General features: G+C 32.5%; 1 protein-coding gene across 1 annotated transcript in view; it reads left to right on the plus strand.

The window, feature by feature from the left end:
• The window catches only part of LOC145641852 (ATP-dependent zinc metalloprotease FTSH 12, chloroplastic-like), a 35,081-nt gene extending 15,683 nt beyond the window's left edge, over window positions 1-19,398 (plus strand). Inside the window, exons 10-19 of the mRNA XM_081692844.1 lie at window positions 6,052-6,268; window positions 8,103-8,174; window positions 9,756-9,875; window positions 9,951-10,067; window positions 10,152-10,328; window positions 10,969-11,088; window positions 11,212-11,286; window positions 13,516-13,623; window positions 14,570-14,650; window positions 18,405-19,398. Coding sequence (XP_081548970.1) covers window positions 6,052-6,268; window positions 8,103-8,174; window positions 9,756-9,875; window positions 9,951-10,067; window positions 10,152-10,328; window positions 10,969-11,088; window positions 11,212-11,286; window positions 13,516-13,623; window positions 14,570-14,650; window positions 18,405-18,482 — 1,165 coding nt within the window. The 3' untranslated portion in view covers window positions 18,483-19,398. The remainder of the gene's footprint in view (window positions 1-6,051; window positions 6,269-8,102; window positions 8,175-9,755; window positions 9,876-9,950; window positions 10,068-10,151; window positions 10,329-10,968; window positions 11,089-11,211; window positions 11,287-13,515; window positions 13,624-14,569; window positions 14,651-18,404) is intronic.
• Window positions 19,399-19,602: the final 204 nt, after the last annotated feature.

The raw sequence follows: 19,602 nt of genomic DNA on the forward strand, positions 1-19,602 counted from the left end.
GTTGAATGTTGGACTTTATTGGGGGACGGGGGCGAGGAAATAAGTTTGGAGGAGTTTGGAAAGTGCTTAAAATGAAAAAGACCGAAAAAGGCCAACCCAACAACATTTATGAGCATCTTGGGACTTATTTAGTGTGTGTGGGGTGGGGGGGAGGAAAGATCGAGGCTTCCAAGTTAATCAAGTATTCGGTGGAAGGGGGCGAGGGAATAAGTTTTGAGGAGTTTGGAAGGAGCTTAAAATGAAAAGAACCGGAAAAAGGCCAACGAAACAACACTTATGAGCATCAGGGTACTTATTTTTTCTTTCCCTTTCCTTTATTTCCCCTTTTAAATAAAACCCTTATGTATGTTGCCTTATAGTGGGGGTGAAAGATCATATTTTAAGGATTTCTCTTTGTATATTACATGGATAATCCGCAATCTTCCGGGATACAATGGGACCTTCATAAAGTTGATCATTATGAATGTTATGAGTCTGACAAATTTGATTGGGAAGTCCAATGGAAAAAAGGAGATTCATTAGCTTTTTTTTTTTTTTTTTTTTTGGAATCAGTAAAAATTATATAACAAGCTCTAGAACAGGAGATCCCTATGAGAATTTAGGAATCCGACACTTCAATAGAATTTAAATATTTTGAATGGAATGATTTTGAATATCGATTCTAGTCCAACAAATAAAAAAAGAAGTGCAGTAATATACCCCCTAAAGGGACTACTTAAGTATAGTGTATTTTGTATCGTTTTGGCGGCATTGCCGAGTGGTAAAGTGGAGGACTACAAATCCTTGTTCCCCATCTCAAATCCGAGTGTCTAGCAAAATTCATTGAGTGTCCTAAGCATCCCTATTTTCTCAATGTATATGCAACTAAGTCCCAAATTTATTTAGATTGAAGAAAAACTCTTGTAGTAGCTTATTTGGGCTGCGGGGTGCTGTAGTTTTATATTGTTATAGATTTTGAGATAATAAAGTAAAAATTTTACATTTCTTATAAAATTTGATGTAATAGTATTTTAATTTAATCTTATCTATAATAATCAATACTATATTAGAAGCAACATTTGTCATCATCCGACTTTGATTGTAATGTGGGACATTCTCTTATCTATTGGCCAAACGAGTGCTAGTCTTGTGCAAGATTTGCATCTTTGAGTGTTCCTAATGGGTACGGGCAAGAGAGTCAATATAATGTAGATGAGACTTTCATTAGTGCGTTAGTTTACTCATTTTTTTTTTTCTAAGCAACACACTTGCTATATTTAAACATGGGTTTGACTGTTAATATCTTTGATTTGTAAAAGTCCTTTCCCCCACCTATGTGTAAAAGTCCTCCACTCCCACTTTAAATGTTACTTCTCCCTTCAACAATTGATCCAACTTATCAATTGATACTTGAGTGTGCTTTGAGTACCTGAGCAGGTTTTCATCGGTCTGTGATACATCATTGGTTGAAACGTATGATGTCCAACATGGTTATAAATATTGTGCTCTATACAATTCCCGAGTTTGTAATTATACTCTCCCAAACAGCTCAGCTTAATAAACAACTAATTTCGAATAAACTTGTGTATAGAAACAGTATGACAACCTAGTTTTTGCATCATCTGGTAGAAATACCCCCTTATTGACATCTTAGTCGTGAACTCAACTGCATTCTCAAGTAGGCTATTTCCAAGCTTAATTAGTAAGATTTTCTTCGAGTTGCGTCCTTCCAGTGTTACTAGCAAGAAAAATATTGTCTATTGGGCCAAAGGCTCATTATTTTCTAGTTGTCCATTTCCTTTCTCAACTACCACATTGATGCTTTTTGTTGGTTTCTCTCGGTCCGAGTCGTCTGACATTTGTATGGCCAGAATGTTCAACACTCTCTTATTAGTCACTAGTTTGCTAAAGTGCTAAAGAATATTAAATTTGGTGTAAAGACAATAAGCTGTCTGCTGAATTTGTGACTTTGAGTGTGTCCATTCACTAGTTGGCAAAAGTGAGATTCTGGCTGTCTAGCGGATATTTTACTAGTGTCTCCAATTTGTATACATCAAGGCGAAAATAAATATGGATGTCCGTTGATGTAAAATAATAGTCTGACTAAAAGGATAACCCTTGCTGGCTAAAGTGCTAATGGAAATTAAGTTTGGTGTGAAGGTTTATGATTGTCAATATGTAATAGATTCAAGCCAGATACAAATAATCTAACACACACAAGCCAATTTGGGGAAGAAAGACAGATTTTTTTTTTATTCAAGTTCAAGCCAAAAGGTTTCTTACAAATAGTGGGTTTAGCCCACAAATCTCCTAGGGTAACTTTAGGCTACCAGCCTCTACTAAAATTCACTCACAAATTGCCTGCCTATCTCAGTGCTCTCTTCCTTTTATATATTTACATCCCACATCCCAAAGATGATTCTAGTGCCTGCTTCATTTGTCTTCTGGCGCTGCTGTCATTTGCTCATTCTCTGCTGCTGCCAGGTCAGTGGTTCTCTTGAGTGTGGTCTGTTGTTGTTTTGACTGCTCTGGTCCTGCTGTGAGACCGTTGCCACTTGCTTTGGTGCCTCTCCTCTTCCTAGAATATGTGAGGACCACTTCGGGGTATCCAGGTGAATTACACAATTACCCCACTGATGGTTTTTGACTTTTCGTGATACTGTTAAACTTCCTACAGCTCGTTGCTTGTACGCTCTGCACGACTGCACATGATTTCTTATAGCTAGGAAACTTAAGTAGGCCTCTGCCAAGGTTCTGCATGGACATAGTACCCAACATCCATGGGTTAGAGACGTAGGTAACACCATAACATTAAAACTTGGGTAATTTGTATGTGAGGCAGATTCATGGTTTTGAACAACTTCGTGTGGGCTCATTTTTCTTCATGAAGGTTTCGATTTGGTTCTGGCAGTTGAAATATTATGAATGCATCAACTCCAATAAATACTCCGTCCCCAAAAATTCGACCCTTTTGGCCTAATTTTAGTCCCAATATGATCGATCCATTTGCATTAAGATACCCACCAATTTACAACAATATTTGTGCAAAATTAGCTTCCCCATATAAAATTTTGTTTTTTCATGTACTTTTATTATTTTCTCTCTCTACTTTTTTACAAACCCCATGTAAATTTATCTTTCCAAAATACTTTTTCTTCTTTTTATTTAACTTTCTTAATACCCGCGAAATCAACCCAAAAAGGTCGTTCTTTCGGGGACGGAGGGAGTAGTTAATTGTAATTCTTTTTTGCTGATTAGATGAGATTTTAAAATTAGCAGCAGCACTTGGAATATGTCTTGTTTTATTCATAATGTAACACCCCAATAATTCTCTCTTTAAACCTGTGAGGACCCTGAACAATATTCAAGAGAACTACTCAAGCGAACTACTGGCGTGCTACCGCCACGTGTTCAAACGTTAAGCCTTTATAAGAAATTAGCAGCGGAAAAACTAACTCAGTTATAAATAAGTTTCAAAACCAACAAATAAAACCAAATTAAGTGATACAAGATGGAACCATTAAGACCCTTATTCAAAACCCCACAAAAGTAGTAAATAAATAAAACCAGAGTTTAAATAAATTCAAACTTATGAAAAGAAATAAACTGCGAATAATAACAAACTCTCTACTCAAAATCCCACAACCCTGATGCGAATGCTGCGTATGTAACAACCTGTGGTTAATCTGCTCCCCAATATTACAAGTGTAAAAATTGGATCGTCACAGGGTCATTGAAAGGCGAAGGCCATGACCAAAGAAAGACACACACAAAAACACACAATCAGCAAAGCTGAGTACATACAAGCTGCGAAATAAATTAAGAAATACCTATCATGCTACTTATAATCAAGCATAAGCATCATTAAATCACAGACTCAACACATGACTCAAATAAGCATCATTAAATCACAGACTTCACTAGTTGATATTAACTAACTCATTTATTTATTTAATTGGATTTAACAATAAACAAGGTTGTCCAACCCATGTTCCATTTGGAACATCAATAAAAGAAAAACCCCATGCCTCCTTTCCAACGACCACGGGCGCGACTCCGTGACCGTAATTAGTATGAGATCTCACCTAACTCCTAGTTTTGAAAAATATTTGAAATAGGAGACTCGTAGATCAGACGGCCTCGATAAAAGTACACGGCTAATACCCCGTGTACCCCTTGATTGTCATTACTCCAGAAGTGCACCAATCTAGAGTTTTATTGCTCATCCATCTTGCACTTTACGTGATTTCAGGTTTAGACTTGGTGATGACTCATATGCAAACAATACAATCAATCCAATATCAATTCAATCAAGTAAAACAACTTTCCAATTTCAATTCTTGATTTTAGTGACAAACAACATTTATTATTTATTCCTTTAACTACCTCGGTGTATAAACACCTTGAGTGCATAAGGCACCCCAAAACCTTAACCTCGTCTTATAAGACTTGAATTCTTCCGTTACTCATCCTATTTCAATAATCATGAATGAGTAATAAATAAATCATTCCACAAATCACATACCTTTGCCTCTAAGCGCACCTTGCATAATTAGAGCACAAATAATTCTTGTAATATAAAATAGTGCACGTTATACGAAATTCACAATGTATAACCAAACAATTTAACTCAGTCATCCCTATACATGATACTAAGTTCTCGATCCGTTCTTAAACATGCACCTAAAAGCAAGGTTTCGTAACTTGTACGTACCTTGAACAAACGAATTAGTATGCCACTTTACTAACTAGAAATCACCTTCAATAAACTCCTCTCCTAAACCAAATAATAACATCTCAATCAATACCCAATCAATCAAATTTACAGCAATACTGACTTACTTTAAAACCTTCAAAATCAAAATCAAACAACACTTTAAAACCTTCCCTTTAGTTAAAATTAAAGGCTTATATATAGTTCTTTAAATTTTCTTCATAAAAACCTTAAAATACACTTTTATACATGAAATTACAGCAAGTTTAAAGTTTAATAAAAATCTTAAAATTATTTTGAAACCCCTAATAATCTCCCTTTTTAATGGGTGATTAAGCCCTTTTTATAAAACATCAAAAGTAGTACTTAGAAACTAATTCCAGCACTTAAAACTTCAATAAAAACATATATTTATGCTTAATTAACTTTAAACATAATTAATTTTATTAATCAATCTCAAGGATAATATTTTAAGTATAAAAAAAACTTCGTTAAAATAAAAAACTGTCCGAAAATCATATTTAGAAGCTGAATTTGGCCACGAGAGGGTGGTGCTCTCTATCCAAGGTAGTGAGTCTTTCTTAAAACGTTGATTCCACATGGAAAACACTACTTTTTTGTTAAAATCGGATGAGTTCAGAACCTGATCGGGATTAAAACGGGATTAATATTAATGAACGGAAATTTGAATATTAAAACACGAATTTATATGTTCAAAATAATGTGGAATTAAGTTAAACTAATCATTAGTTATAATCACCAAAATTTCAAAACATCATTACTTTAAAAGCCCTAACTCAATTGTTCATAAAAACCCTAAAATCATGATTTTCAATAATTAAAAACCCTAGGTTATAAAATTTACAAAATCTGAAAATTATGACACTTATGAAATTATCAAATTTAATCATCAAAATATAATTTGATACTAATTAAATTAATTTCAAACAATAAAATCAAAACCCATAAATCAATAATTATAATTATACAGATTAATAAAACAAAGGAGAAAATAAGACTAACCTTTTTGTGTGGGAAATTTTTGGAGATTCATGGGGTATTTATAGGAGATAATTGTAGGGTAAATAGAAAGATTGGGTCTCATAAAAATAATGGGTCAATTAAGTAAACAAATGGGTTAGGCTTGTTTGATTGGACATAAATTGTAGAATAAAGGTGCATAAAATAATTTGTTCAAATAATTTTCGACCCAGATTAATAATTTGAAACTTTTGAAATTAAATTCCGGAAAATAACAAATAAATATTATAAATAAAATAAAATTCCATTTATAAAATATTTAAAAAATACGGGGGATTACACATAATGTATGTAACTATTTGTTTTATGTTTTGCAGCAAAGTGAAGACTGGGGTTGACCGGTTCTCTCTTAGACAAGCAGTTATTTTCATCTGCGCAACTAACAGGCCAGATGAATTAGACATAGAATTTGTTCGTGCTGGACGAATAGACCGTCGTTTGTACATTGGATTGCCCGATGCAAAGCAGCGTGTGCAAATCTTTGGGGTGCATAGTTCAGGGAAGCAGCTGGCTGAAGATGTTGACTTTGGAAAGGTAAGTGAATTTATGAGATTCATTCGTTACGACCAGGATGAGTCAGTTAAGTATCAAGCAAGCTTCAACAACCAATAGTGAAATTTGTTGATTTTACAAGCTGAATTCATTTTGTGATGTTAATAATGCTAAGCTGTTTCAGATAACGGGTGTAACTTTTCAAATGTGAACTAGCTTTGTTGGGATTATGCAAAGGATGTGGCAAATATATTGCGTTTGATGTTAGTTTTTTTATGCAAATTTTATTGTGGTGAATCTGAAAGTTACCTTTGTGGTTTGTCGTATCCATTATACTCAGTTTTAAATTTTTTTTTATTTCGTTTTGATGAGTTCTTTTTTTTATTTTTTATTTTTTTTTAATATTCTTACTTTTGCTTTATTCCTTTTATAGTAAAGAATATTTCCACTTTTATCATTTCTTAGCTATGTTACTTGGACTCGGGTACCCATGTCCAACATGGGTACGTGTCCAAGCGTCCGACTCGGCTATTTTGTGAAAAAATTCCATGATTTTGAACTAAAAGTGAAGTGTCTGGGCGTCATACCCATGTCCGAATGTCGAGGGTCCGACACCGATACGTGAGGTGAAATGAAGAGTCCGAGTAACATAGCTTCTTAGCCCACCAAATGTTCTACATCAAACTATATTATAATTAAAAAAAAGGAAATAAATAATCCCTCCTTTGCTTGGTATTCCCAAAACAATCCCACCTTTGACATGGATCTTCTTTTAAAGATCCATGTAACCTACAATCACTTAAACAGGTTAAAATGTGTGTGTGTGTGTTTTTTAATCTCTTTCCTTCTACCTCCCAACCCCCTTCCATGGCTACCTACCACAATAACCACCACAGCTCCACCCACTGCCGCCTGAAATGGAATCACATCTAACCCCAAAACCCCTGAACCAGTAGCTCAACCACTAATCCCAAAACCTCCCCCCAACCAGCACGAAATCCCCTGCCACGCCACAAAAACTCTTAATAACAACCTCGAAATCCCAACCCTGATCCCGAAAAAACCCCTTCCGACGCTGGAAAACCACCTAACTATCCGGAGACCCATAACCCTACCCCTATCCCCGAAAACTCCCCTGCCCACACAGACAACCCTATTCTCCACCAAAAACACCAACCCCGAAACACCCACCTTCAAAACCGGAAAACATCACCCCCAACCCCCAACCCCCACCTCATCCTCCCCTTTTCCCTTTTTCGCTGCTCTGATCTGATTGAACCCATATGACATTAGTTCATGGCTAAGTGGAAGAAAGAGACGGGGTTGGGGTTGTGAGGGAAGGCGAGGATGTGGATGTGGAGGGGAAGCAGTGGTTGTTCAAGCCAGAGGTGGCGCAGGGGTGGGGAATGGGTGGCTTGATTTTTTTTAAAACAAAACTATTTTTTTTAATTATTGAAAAGAAAACCCCATTGAAAATCGACACGTGGCATATAACTTAAGTTAACCGGTTGCCAACGGGTCATGGATCTTTAAAAGAAGATCCATGTCAAAGGTGGGATTGTTTTGGAATATTCGTGGGGTGGGATTATATATTTCTATTTTTCCTATTATAATATCAATGTTTCTCAACAAATTTCTTTGTCCTATGTTAAAAGTAAAAAAAAGGGACCCACTTTCAACTTAGTACTTCATGTTATATGAATAATAAATACGAAGATAAAATAAAGAACATAGGGAGTACCACTTTAAACTACTTATACTTATTTTTATCCTACAAAAAAGATCTATATATCATTTTAACCTGTGGTATTATTTCATTGCCTAGCTGTCTAAATTGTGGGTACTAGTATACCTCTGATTTAATTTCATTCCACAGCTTGTCTTTCGCACCGTTGGCTATTCTGGGGCTGATATCCGAAATCTTGTCAATGAAGCAGGAATTATGTCTGTAAGTTATTAACTATTTATTTATTTTATGCATGTGGTGTTCATATCACTTCATATTTATGTTGCATTTATTTTTACTCCATTTCCTACAAGTTAATTTTAGTAGCACAAAGTCTTGGAGTTCCTATATAACTAAGCATGTGTTAATGTGTTCTTAAACCTATCTTCTTAAGTTTTCTGTTCAAATTACATAGCGAAATCAAGTTTAGTTTCAAAGTAGCAACAATAATGGGTGGGTTCTATATAGATGTGTGTATTTCCTTCCAATCGGTCCAACCATGTCTAATAGCTCTAATAAGTTCCACTAATTTAATAGGTATACTAAATGTCAAATAATATTCCCTCCTTACCTTTTTATTTGTCCCATTTTTTTTTTTCATAGGTTATGATGCACATATTTGAATATCAATCCCTTCAAATAAATTTTTTATATTTATAAATTTTGTGCTAAGATTAATCTAACAAGATTCCACATGAATATGTTTGTTTTTATATTTATTAAAAATTGTTCATACTCTATATCTAAAGTTTCTCTCCTAAAATTGAAGATTCTAAATGGGGACAAATAAAAATTAATGGAGGAATTATATTAATAGTACCATTATAGTTATATGGATATTTTCCTTTATCTTAAATGCACGTGATGCGTGCGTTTGTATATTAAAGGTGTTTTTCGCCCAACTGTTACTACAACTTCGATATTACATAATTACTAATACAGCTTCAGTGTCTTCCTTACAACCTTTCAAACGTAATTTCAAAGTTTAGAGGCCTTCTTGTATGGTCTTATATGAAATTTCGTAAATGCATAGTTTTTGTTTTTTTGTTTTTTCCCAAGGGGAAGAAAAATTTCATTAATAATTAGCCTCTACCATAATAATGCATAGGGGTTAATATCCCTTCACATGGTAATATTAGTTGTATTTTACATGATTTGATATTATTCTCCCATGTATTTTTTTTTTATTTTTTTATTTTTTTTATTTTTGGAATAATGCAAATATGGTGACTAATGTGTACTTTATTTATATCTTAATTGTCCGAATTTCCTTCTAAAGCATTATTGTGGTAATATTTTAGAAACTAACATAATTAGAAAAAAAAAAACAGTTAATACGTATTTAAAAACTAAAAACCGAGATGAATGTAACAAGATCCCACATGACTATGTTTTGAAGTGCAAAAAATCGATAAATTGTTATTTCCATTTTTGACGGGTTCTCTTAAGGTTCCAAATGGGACAAACAATAAAAAACAGAGTGAGTTATAAGGAAATATATACATTATATTAATTGATTGATTCTTATAAATAAAAAAGCTCTTTTTTTTTTATTTTTATTTTTATTTTTTTTTTTTTTTTATCATGATTCATCTTATGGCCAGATATGAATCAAGAACTCAAGACACATCATCTTGGTAATGAGGGTGGCTTATTAGCAATTTCATGTTCTTTCTTTCTCTGTGTGTCTGTCTTTTGTCGTACTCTCTCTGAGTGTGCGCGCATCCGAATATTTCTTGTGTATGCAGCTTTAAGACTTTTATATTAGCCTTTCATTTCAATCACTGACAAAATGGCATGCAGGTCAGGAAAGGGCATTCTATGATTTCCCAACAAGACATTGTTGATGTCTTAGACAAGCAATTACTGGAGGGTATGGGTGTGTTGCTCACCGAGGAGGAGCAACAAAAATGTGAACAAAGTGTAAGTTTTAGCATGTTGTCGAGCTATTACCAGTAGATGGTTTTCTTGGATAAAAGCTGACATGTTGTATCATAGGTATCACTTGAAAAAAAGAGTCTGCTAGCTGTGCATGAAGCTGGTCATGTAGTATTAGCTCATCTATTTCCAAGATTTGATTGGCATGCTTTTTCTCAGCTATTGCCCGGTGGTAAGGTAGGAGTTTGAATAAGTCATTTGGGTGAAATTTTTATTTTTGTGATTCTTAGTATCCGATCTAATATCTCTTAACATGGACAGGAAACAGCTATATCTGTCTTTTATCCAAGGGAAGATATGGTGGACCAAGGATACACAACATTTGGTTACATGATGATGCAAATGATTGTGGCTCATGGAGGCCGATGTGCTGAGCGCATAGTATATGGTGATGATGTAACTGATGGAGGAAAAGATGATCTAGAAAAGATCACAAAGGTTATAGCTTACAGATTATTGTTTAGGTGTAGTCATGGTTTGGTATGGTATCTTATAATATACTTCAATTACAAAAAAAAAAAAAAAAAAAAAAAAAAAAAGATGATCTGCCTAATGTCTTTTAACTAAGAGGGATTTACCTCCTAAATTCTTCCTTTGTTTCCTCCCTTTTGTTGTGACCATTTTATGTGATCTTAAAATTTTACATTTTTCAGTCTTCCATGTTCTTTCCTGCCCAGCACCCTTGTACTCACTCCCTGTCCCTCTGCTCTCTCTCCGTCTTTTCCTCTGGCGGATTTGGTTTTCCTAAAAAAAAAAATTAGAAACTAGAGGGCATGTCTCTATAATATTTTGAAAAGTTTTTGATTTTTTTTTTAAAATTTTTTATGCTGCAACTTTCTGTTGGAATCTTCATGATGATATTATATTTTTCATCTTCTGCCTTCCTTACACACAATCCTGCTTGTGTGCTCCTTGTTCCTTTGCCTGATTCTCCTAAACACTTGATAAGTTTGATGTTGCTTGTGCTCCCCCTTTCCCCATTTGTTAATCTCCTTTATGCGTGGTTAAGTGCTTATGTTCTATTATATTGCTTCAATATATGTTTACAAATTTTATTTGTACGAATTGCTTTGTTCAGATTGCTAGGGAGATGGTTATTAGCCCAAGAAATGCTAGGTTAGGATTAACAGCATTAACAAAAAAAATTGGTCTTGTGGACCATCCAGATAATCCAGATGGTGAATTGTTACGATACAAGGTTTGCTTTCTTTAATGTTTTTATACTTTAGTTTACTTTTATTTTATTTTATACGGAGTAATTTTTAAAATCAATAATTTATTGTCATTTTCAATTTTACTGACTCGTTGTACTATTTGATAGTGGGATGATCCACATGTAATTCCTGCAGAGATGACGCTTGAAATATCTGAACTCTTCACTCGAGAATTAACAAGGGTATTTATTTATTTTTCTCTATAAAAATTCTTAATACTATTAATTTAATACAAAAGTTGTTCTAATTAATATCATTGACTTTTATGCTATTTTTTTAACAATACAAAAATACTCCGTATATGTTCTCGATGGTGTTACTTTATATAACCTCCGTCCTCTAACAATTGTCTTGTATACTATTTTGGTTGGTACTCAAATCATTATCCTAACCTAACTCACTCCAACTATGTGATGTGACCCCTACCACTAATTATTACTCCCTATGTTTTTAAAAACTTACTCTGTTTCTACTTTTTGCACTATTCAGTTGTCCTACTTTGACTAATGTTTGTGATTTATACATAAGAAAAAAATATATATAGTCTTGTGGGTATTTGTTGGAATCATCTCAATGCATAGATTATCAATTTTCAATTGTTAGAATTTATACTTATTGATAATTAAAGGTATTATTGATCAATGATTAGCATCAGCATACGTGTCGAGGAGAAATGGAGCAAGTATTAAAAAACGGAGGGAGTATCTTACTCTATTTCTTCACATTTCATCTGATATGGACTCCACCACAAACTGTTTCTTCTTTAATTAAATTTTTATGACTACTTTTTACTTATCTACCAAACAAATCTATGCTACATATTTGTATGTGCATAAACCTAACATTATGATAATTAAAAAATGTTGAATGTTCGAGTAATATTTCAAGAGTCTAGATAGCCCACATAAGCATGTCATGTTATAATATTACTCCCTTTGTTTCTAACAGTTTTTAGGTTGAGCAGTGATTTTCTCATAAAAATTACTGTCAAATTAAGAACATATAGAGACCGATGGATTAATTTCATATAGAAATTAATAACGTAATAAAAGAGTTTGATGATTTTGAAAAGACTTTAATAAGAAAAATGATTTTCTATAAATCATTACAAATAACTATGTTTTGTAAAATCAAATATAACTTGAAGTACATCTATATACCATTAGAAAAATTTGTGAAATGATATATAAATAAGATCCATATGTAGTATATCTTTTTTTTTCAAAAATTAAAACTATGTTTTGATCCATATATGGGCGTGTGAACTTTAAATTTAAATTCACTTTTTGTATGTATGAGAGAAACTTTTATGGAACATAAAGAGAAAACTATATAAGTTATTTTAACTTAGTTCATGTGCAATTAATTAGGGGTTAAATCAATGAAAAACTCCCACTATTGTTTTGATCTTTCTACTTATTGTAGGAATAGAAACCAAGAAAATAAAGAGTTAGTGGATATGAGCGCCCCCCCCCCCCCCCCTCTTTTATTTATTTATTTATTTACTTTGCTAGTAAGAGAGAGAGAGAGTTGTCTAGAGTCTAGACACATTGATATTATTATATAGTAGTACAAATTAAACGGGAAATTGTATTTTGTGAATTGAGATATGGTGTGTTAAATTCATTTTTCTGATTTTTAAACTAAGGGAAATTAAATTTGAGGCAGGATTAGACCTTTTGTTTGTTTATTATTGAAATAAGGTAGTAATTGTATGATTATAAAGGAACAATGTTAATTTTGGCCTTTTCCATTGTTTAGGAGGGTTAACAATGAGGTTTTTTTAAGAGGAACAGTTGTGGGAAGGGCTGTGAGAATTTTTTGGCTTCTATAAGAACAAAATGAAATGCATAGATTGAAAGAGGAAAAATGTCATCCTTATAGACTTCCTCCCTCTTTTTTAGATGCATAATTTGCAAAAACACGGACGCCTAGACAGTTTTTGGAGATGAGAGAGATTGAGAGAGAGAAAAAAGAGGACCCATGTGATATGAGAGAGATGGAGAGAATTTAATAATTTAAAAGGAAAGTGATGCATCTAAAAAAAACGGATGAAGTATATATAGATAAAAAGAGAGAATGTAGTGGGATAAGGAGAGTTAACAAAGAGAATTTCATTTGCCAAGAATGAATAAACTATAAGTAGGAAGATTAAAAAGGTAAATGAATACATGGTGTTATATATATGGGCTTGGCGACAACCATCATCAAGAGAGAAAGGTCCACTTCACAAAGCCAAAAGAAGTTCCACCTTAATATTATGTGGCAATAAGGGAAGTCATTGATGGAGTAGAGGAGGGTGTATAAGTGTATTCTCTCTTGTAGTTTGAATTTTCCCAACTTGATGTTTGTTCATTATTGACATGTTTATTCACTTTTCATACTCTCGTATAATTGGACCTATTTGACAGTACATTGAAGAGACTGAAGAACTGGCAATGAAGGGCTTGAAGGAAAATAGACATATACTTGATGCGATTTCCAGGGAGCTGCTGGAAAAATCCAGAATCACCGGATTAGTAAGTTTTACTTGTTTCTACAAAATCTGATGTTTGAAAGGTTTTTGAGTTTCTTAAAATCTTAAATACAACTAATACTTTCTTCAAAAAACAAACTTGTAAAATCATCTATTTAATTCCAAAGGGTTCCTACAATGTCCGGCAGCCTGGCACGCTTTTGTAGGCTTTATGGAGCATTGGTCGTTCCCTTAAATTCAAGTGATAAAATACATCAGTAACTGTTTACTTTTGGGAAAAATCTTAGATTGATATGGTGGTTTCTTTTTTTTTCATAGTGACCTTACTTTTGATAACTGGCCACCACCCAACCAGCCAATCCAATAATCAACACACCTTACTGTCACCATTGCTGCCATCATATCCCCCGTCCTAGATTATTGCTTTTCATCAGAAGTCCAATATAGCAGAGGAAGGGGGTTGAAAAAGAAGTGAGAGAGAGGGGGAAAGAGAGAGAGTTCATTGAGGAAATTATTTATTTGTCTTTTTTTTTTTTTTTTTTTTTTTTTTTTGACTTGTTGTGTTTTGAAACTTCCACGATAAAATTTTTTGCAAAACTGGAGGTTAGCATCTGGAGTTTCCTAAAAAGTTAAATTACTTAATGGAATTTTGATGTAATTTGCTTAGGTCACAAATTCATGTTAAGCTAAACACAGGATTACCATGGAAATGAAAATATAATTTCCACGATAAACTGAAGGTCACCATCTATAATTCCACTTTATTTTTTGTTTGTTAGTTTTGTGGATTGAAAAGAGGGAAACCTTTAATAGGGTCCTAACTATTCACTGTTGTATCCCCCCTACTCCTCTTTCTTGGCTTTTTAAAAGTATTTTTACTACAGTAAACGAGTGAGTAATGATTGATTCGTCTAAATATCTTAATCTTACAGTCTTATAGTAATCATGAAGGCTCACTGCCTTTAATATCTTTATCTTCTGTCATCCAGGATGTTGAGGATAGAATGAACAAACTCTCTCCAATAATGTTTGAAGATTTTGTACAACCATTCCAAATTAATTTAGATGAGGTAATATTTTTTTTTTTACTTTTTATTCCATGTTTATTTCCTGTTTCCTCTCAAATTTAACTGTTATGTTTTAAGTTATACGCTTTGCTGATGCAATACTATAAAAGATTGTGATTTTCTTATTATTTGATGCTTTGCATCTATATGATATATCTTTTATGTCTTATCTTAGCACCCCTATTGTTTTGATGTTGTGATTGCTTCTTGGGCATGGTATCAAATCTTTGTCATATCTCACATTACTACATCGCGTCCACATTGTTCAGGATTTTGAGTTTACCTTGGCCAAAATGTTAGGTAGTTACTGATATGAAATAATCCAAAAACCCAAATTTCCAATCAAAGCTTCAAACTTAAAGTGGCGAAGACAGAAAACAGTAAAGATAAACTCTTAGGCCCTGTTCTTTTGAGCTTCTGGCAGCAGGGGTCAGTAGAGTAGAGCAGAGCAGATTTTAGGATAGCAGAGCCGAGCCGAGCCGAGCATGTTTCAACATTATTATTAATACTTTTAATAATGTTATTATCATTATTATTATTATTATTATTATTATTATTATTATTATGTTATTTATTATTATTATTATTATTATTATTATTATTATTATTATTATTATTACTATTATTAATGTTATTATTATTATGTTATTTATTATTATTATTATTATTATTAATACTGTTATTAATGTTTTTATTATTATTATTATTATTATGTTATTTATTATTTTTAATACTATTATTATTATTATTATGTTATTTACTATTATTATTATTATTACTATTATTATTATTAATACTGTTATTAATGTTATTATTATTATATTATTATTATTATTGTTATTATTATTACTGTTATTATTATTATTATTATGATTATTATTATTGTTATTATTATTACTGTTATTATTATTACTATTAATATTATTGTTGTTGTTATAATTATTGTTATTATCATAATTATTATAATTATTATTATCATATGGAAAGATTTGAAAACTATAAAAATATACAAAAAAACCTTCTTGAAAACAACCTCTTTTTTTTAATTCATACATGGAAAGATTTGAAAAATAATTCAACTCAATGAAGTTACAATCAATACCCACATAAAAGGTTTCTATACATTGTGATTCTAATATCAAATGTTTATATAAAAAAATTGTTATTACTTGTTATTATTATTATTTATTTTTTTTGAAAGAATTGTTATAATTATTAGAAATTATTAATTAATAATATTATCAAATATTAATTCTTAATAGTTTGAATTATTAAATACTAGATGAAGCCCGTGCGATGCACGGTTTGTTTGAATTTTTAAAAATATATATTTTTTTAATTATGTGCTAAAATTTGTCATATATTTAGGTAAAATTCATAATATTAAAAGATAATATTTTATATTTAATTAATTTAAACTTTAAAAATTATTATTATGATTATAAATATTAATTATTATTAATGTTAATAATTATTATAATTATTTAAATATTAATAATTATTATTATTATTTAAAATAATAAATTATTATCATCAATACAATTTTGATTATTATTATTGAATATTAATTATTATTTGAAAGCAGAGCAGAGTAGATTTCTTTTTAGCGGAGCAGATTTGATAGCAAAGGATCTAAAGAACGGGGCCCTAGTCTCTTATCACATTGATCATCAAGTTTAATGCAATAAAGGTTTAATCTTAGTTTAACAAAAAGTAGAGCAGATATTTGGGGATGCAATTACGAAGTTTTCAATAATTACAAAGGGTCAACAAAGACTATGGTAGAGAGACATAAAATCTCATTAGATTCAAAATTAGGCAAAAGTTTTGAAAAACAACAAGCTTTGCAACTCTAGAACTTAAAAACCTATGATTACAAGATGAATGACAGATTAAAAACAAGAAAGCAACTAAAAGATAGAAGAAAAACCGCTACAGAGGGTCGAAGCGGACGCTCCAAAGCTTATGCTAAAAATTCCAAATCAAGATGGATCGGTCACTCAAGAAAGTTGCTCCAGCGGTTCTGCAGCTCAATTTTGATTGCTCACGACTTCTTCATTTCTTACTCAAATTGGGCATATGACCTATCATTGGGAATTTCTCGGACTCTACTTTCATCTCCCATTTAAATTGCTTGAAAATTCCTTACAGTGAAGATGATATGGCTGATTGAAGTTGAGTAATGCATTTTTTTATCAAGCACAAGCCTTTCTGTCTACAAATTATTTTTTATCTCTTAGTCAATACTTAGAACCCTTTGAGCTTTATTCTAAGCAAGTAAAAATATCACTTGAGTTTGATGATGGTCTATCCCAAGAGGTGACCACCAAAGGAGCTTAGCATAACTATGTTTCACGACACACACGTGGAACTTCTTCAACTTCCTCCACTAAGTTACATCCACCTGCATCAGTTACAACCTCATGCCACCTGCATTGCCACAAAAGTGGCTTCAGACCGTTGTTGTGACCACATATGAGATTTATAACCATGTTACTTGAAACAAAACAAAACGGGGCTAATCATTGAATGTCAGTCAAAGATGGATGGTATCTTTGGTTTACAAGCAATCTTCTTGTGTAAGTTGCTGATAGAGTCGGACAAGATGGTGAATATTGTGATTGTACTCGAATGTCTTTTGCTAATTGCATTGCTTCATAACTTGCTGATCAATTTTGGGAATTGAAACAATTTAAAAATTGAGACAAATTGATCAGCCTTCTTTTGTTTTTTTCCTTTTTCTAGGTACATATCATTAGACAGACCCATTTGGTTTTCTTAGAAATGTATACAATTCCTCATTCTCATTTTTGATCACCCTCTCCATTATTTAATAATGTAACCTAGTAGCTTAATGCCTCCATTAGGTCTTATATTAAAAATACTCACTGGGAAAAATTTAGCTCTGTAAATTATGAAATGTTAATGTTGAAATCATACATGCGATAAGTCAATATAGCATTTTTTTTTATATGTTAGTATAAAATCATGTCAAAAGAATGTATGAAAATACTGAATAATAAACAACTAAATTAAGTGCAAGGTTGAAAGGGATGTAGATAGCTTTAAGACATATACCTTGTATATACTTTTTACCTAGCATTTGGAAGCACCAATTTTGTCAATTGTGCCTTTGTAATGATCAATCAATCAATCAAAGCCTTAATCCCATAAATGGGGTTGGCTACATGAACCAAAAGTGATTATCTAGTGTAGTCATCCACAAAAATCTTCATACTCCATCCCTTACGATCAAATACCTCGTTCTCATACAAATCCATATTCTTCATATCCTTCCTAACTGCATGGTCCTTTGTAATGGTGAATATAATTAATGAAGTGGGTATAATCTAAGTATGACCGGAATGAAAGGGATATAAAGGGACACTATACAATCTTTTAAGGGTGAGTAAGGATGGATCCAAAATTCAGGGTTTGATTGTGTGCTTACTGCAAAGCTGGTGAAAGAGTGGTAGAGGACAATATGAGATGACATTAGCAATACTTGTACCTAGTTTACATGGATTTTTTTTTTCTTGAACAGGCTATCAAACATATCTAAGAAATGTGATCTAGTGTATTGTGTTGAAAATTAAAATTTGGTCATAATTTTGAAAATGTTGTGGTCCATGTAAATTTCCTGCTTTGAATTGACATATTAAGTCGATATTTTAGTTTGCTACATGTGGGTGTAAGCTTATTCTCATTTCTTCATCTCTTGATTATGTTTACTAAATTATGTTTCTATTTTTTGAAGGATGGTCCTTTGCCTCATAACGAGCAGTTACGTTACCAACCATTGGACATATACCCTGCACCACTTCACAGGACCTAAGACATGCCAAGCCTTGTGGTGATGATTTGCATCGCCTGCTGCATTGCATAGTCGGTGAGACAAACTGATTCCCAGAATCTTAGCAGTATGATAGGTACTGTCAACTGCTGAACATCAAGAGCTCGGCACTATGTTTTATCGGTGTATATGGAAGCAATTCATCATAGCAATTGCAAACTTGCATAATGCTACAAATCAAGCCATAGATCAAATGGGTATTAATTGTCAGTGGAGTTGCACAGCTCATGTACTTCTGATTAGGGCACAGTGGTACCCTTGAGACATTTTTTGCTCGGAAACAGGTTCTTCATGCTTCATCGTGTATCACTGGAGATGTTTGTATTTCTCAGTATTTTGGGTACGAGAGTATGTGTCTATGAGCAACATCAATAGGCTGTAAATTTGCTGATTGCTACCAAAGTAGGAAGGGAGTAACCGAGTGAGCCTTAATATTTGTTTATGTAAAGCTGTTACAGTTTTTGATAAGGTTTACTCATATATTGATTAGTGAGTTTTTTTCTGCCAAGTCCGAGAAAGATACAACCTGGAAACTTGTGACTAACAACTCTTACCAGTTTTAATGAGGGCATGTCTATGTGATGGCATATCATACATGAAAAACTTTGAGCTTTGATGACGAGGTTGATGAAATCAACTGCCAAAGATAGTTTGTTGATAATAAAAAGTTCGCTGAGCAGGGTTACGAGCAAAGAAAGAGGAGGCTTCAAGCAAGGGGTTACTTTCCCCTCTCCCGTATAAATTCTAGCTTAGTCGTCGGTTATAGTCGATTATATTGTAGTTATCGGTTACAGTCGATTATGTTTGGGTATAGTTGACTATGTTAACAAAAAACAGCCTCGCCAGTGATATGTTAGTTGATTAATCTAAAGTCGTCAATACTAATTTTAATTAACAATTTATTAGCAAGTTGTTTAGTTTTATGAGATAAAAGGTAAGATTAAACAAATTATTTTATTAAGATTTACTTAGCAACAAGAAATTACATTATATTTTCCAAGCCATACGAAAAGTAAAAAGCTTCATCTTCAATCTTTATCAATGCTCAATCTTAGTTGATCAATTTTCCATTTTCAACCTTAACCATTAATCCCTATTTTTG

Source organism: Chenopodium album, chromosome 8, assembly GCF_948465745.1.
Source record: "Chenopodium album chromosome 8, dcCheAlbu1.1, whole genome shotgun sequence".
NCBI classification, from domain to species: Eukaryota; Viridiplantae; Streptophyta; class Magnoliopsida; order Caryophyllales; family Amaranthaceae; genus Chenopodium; species Chenopodium album.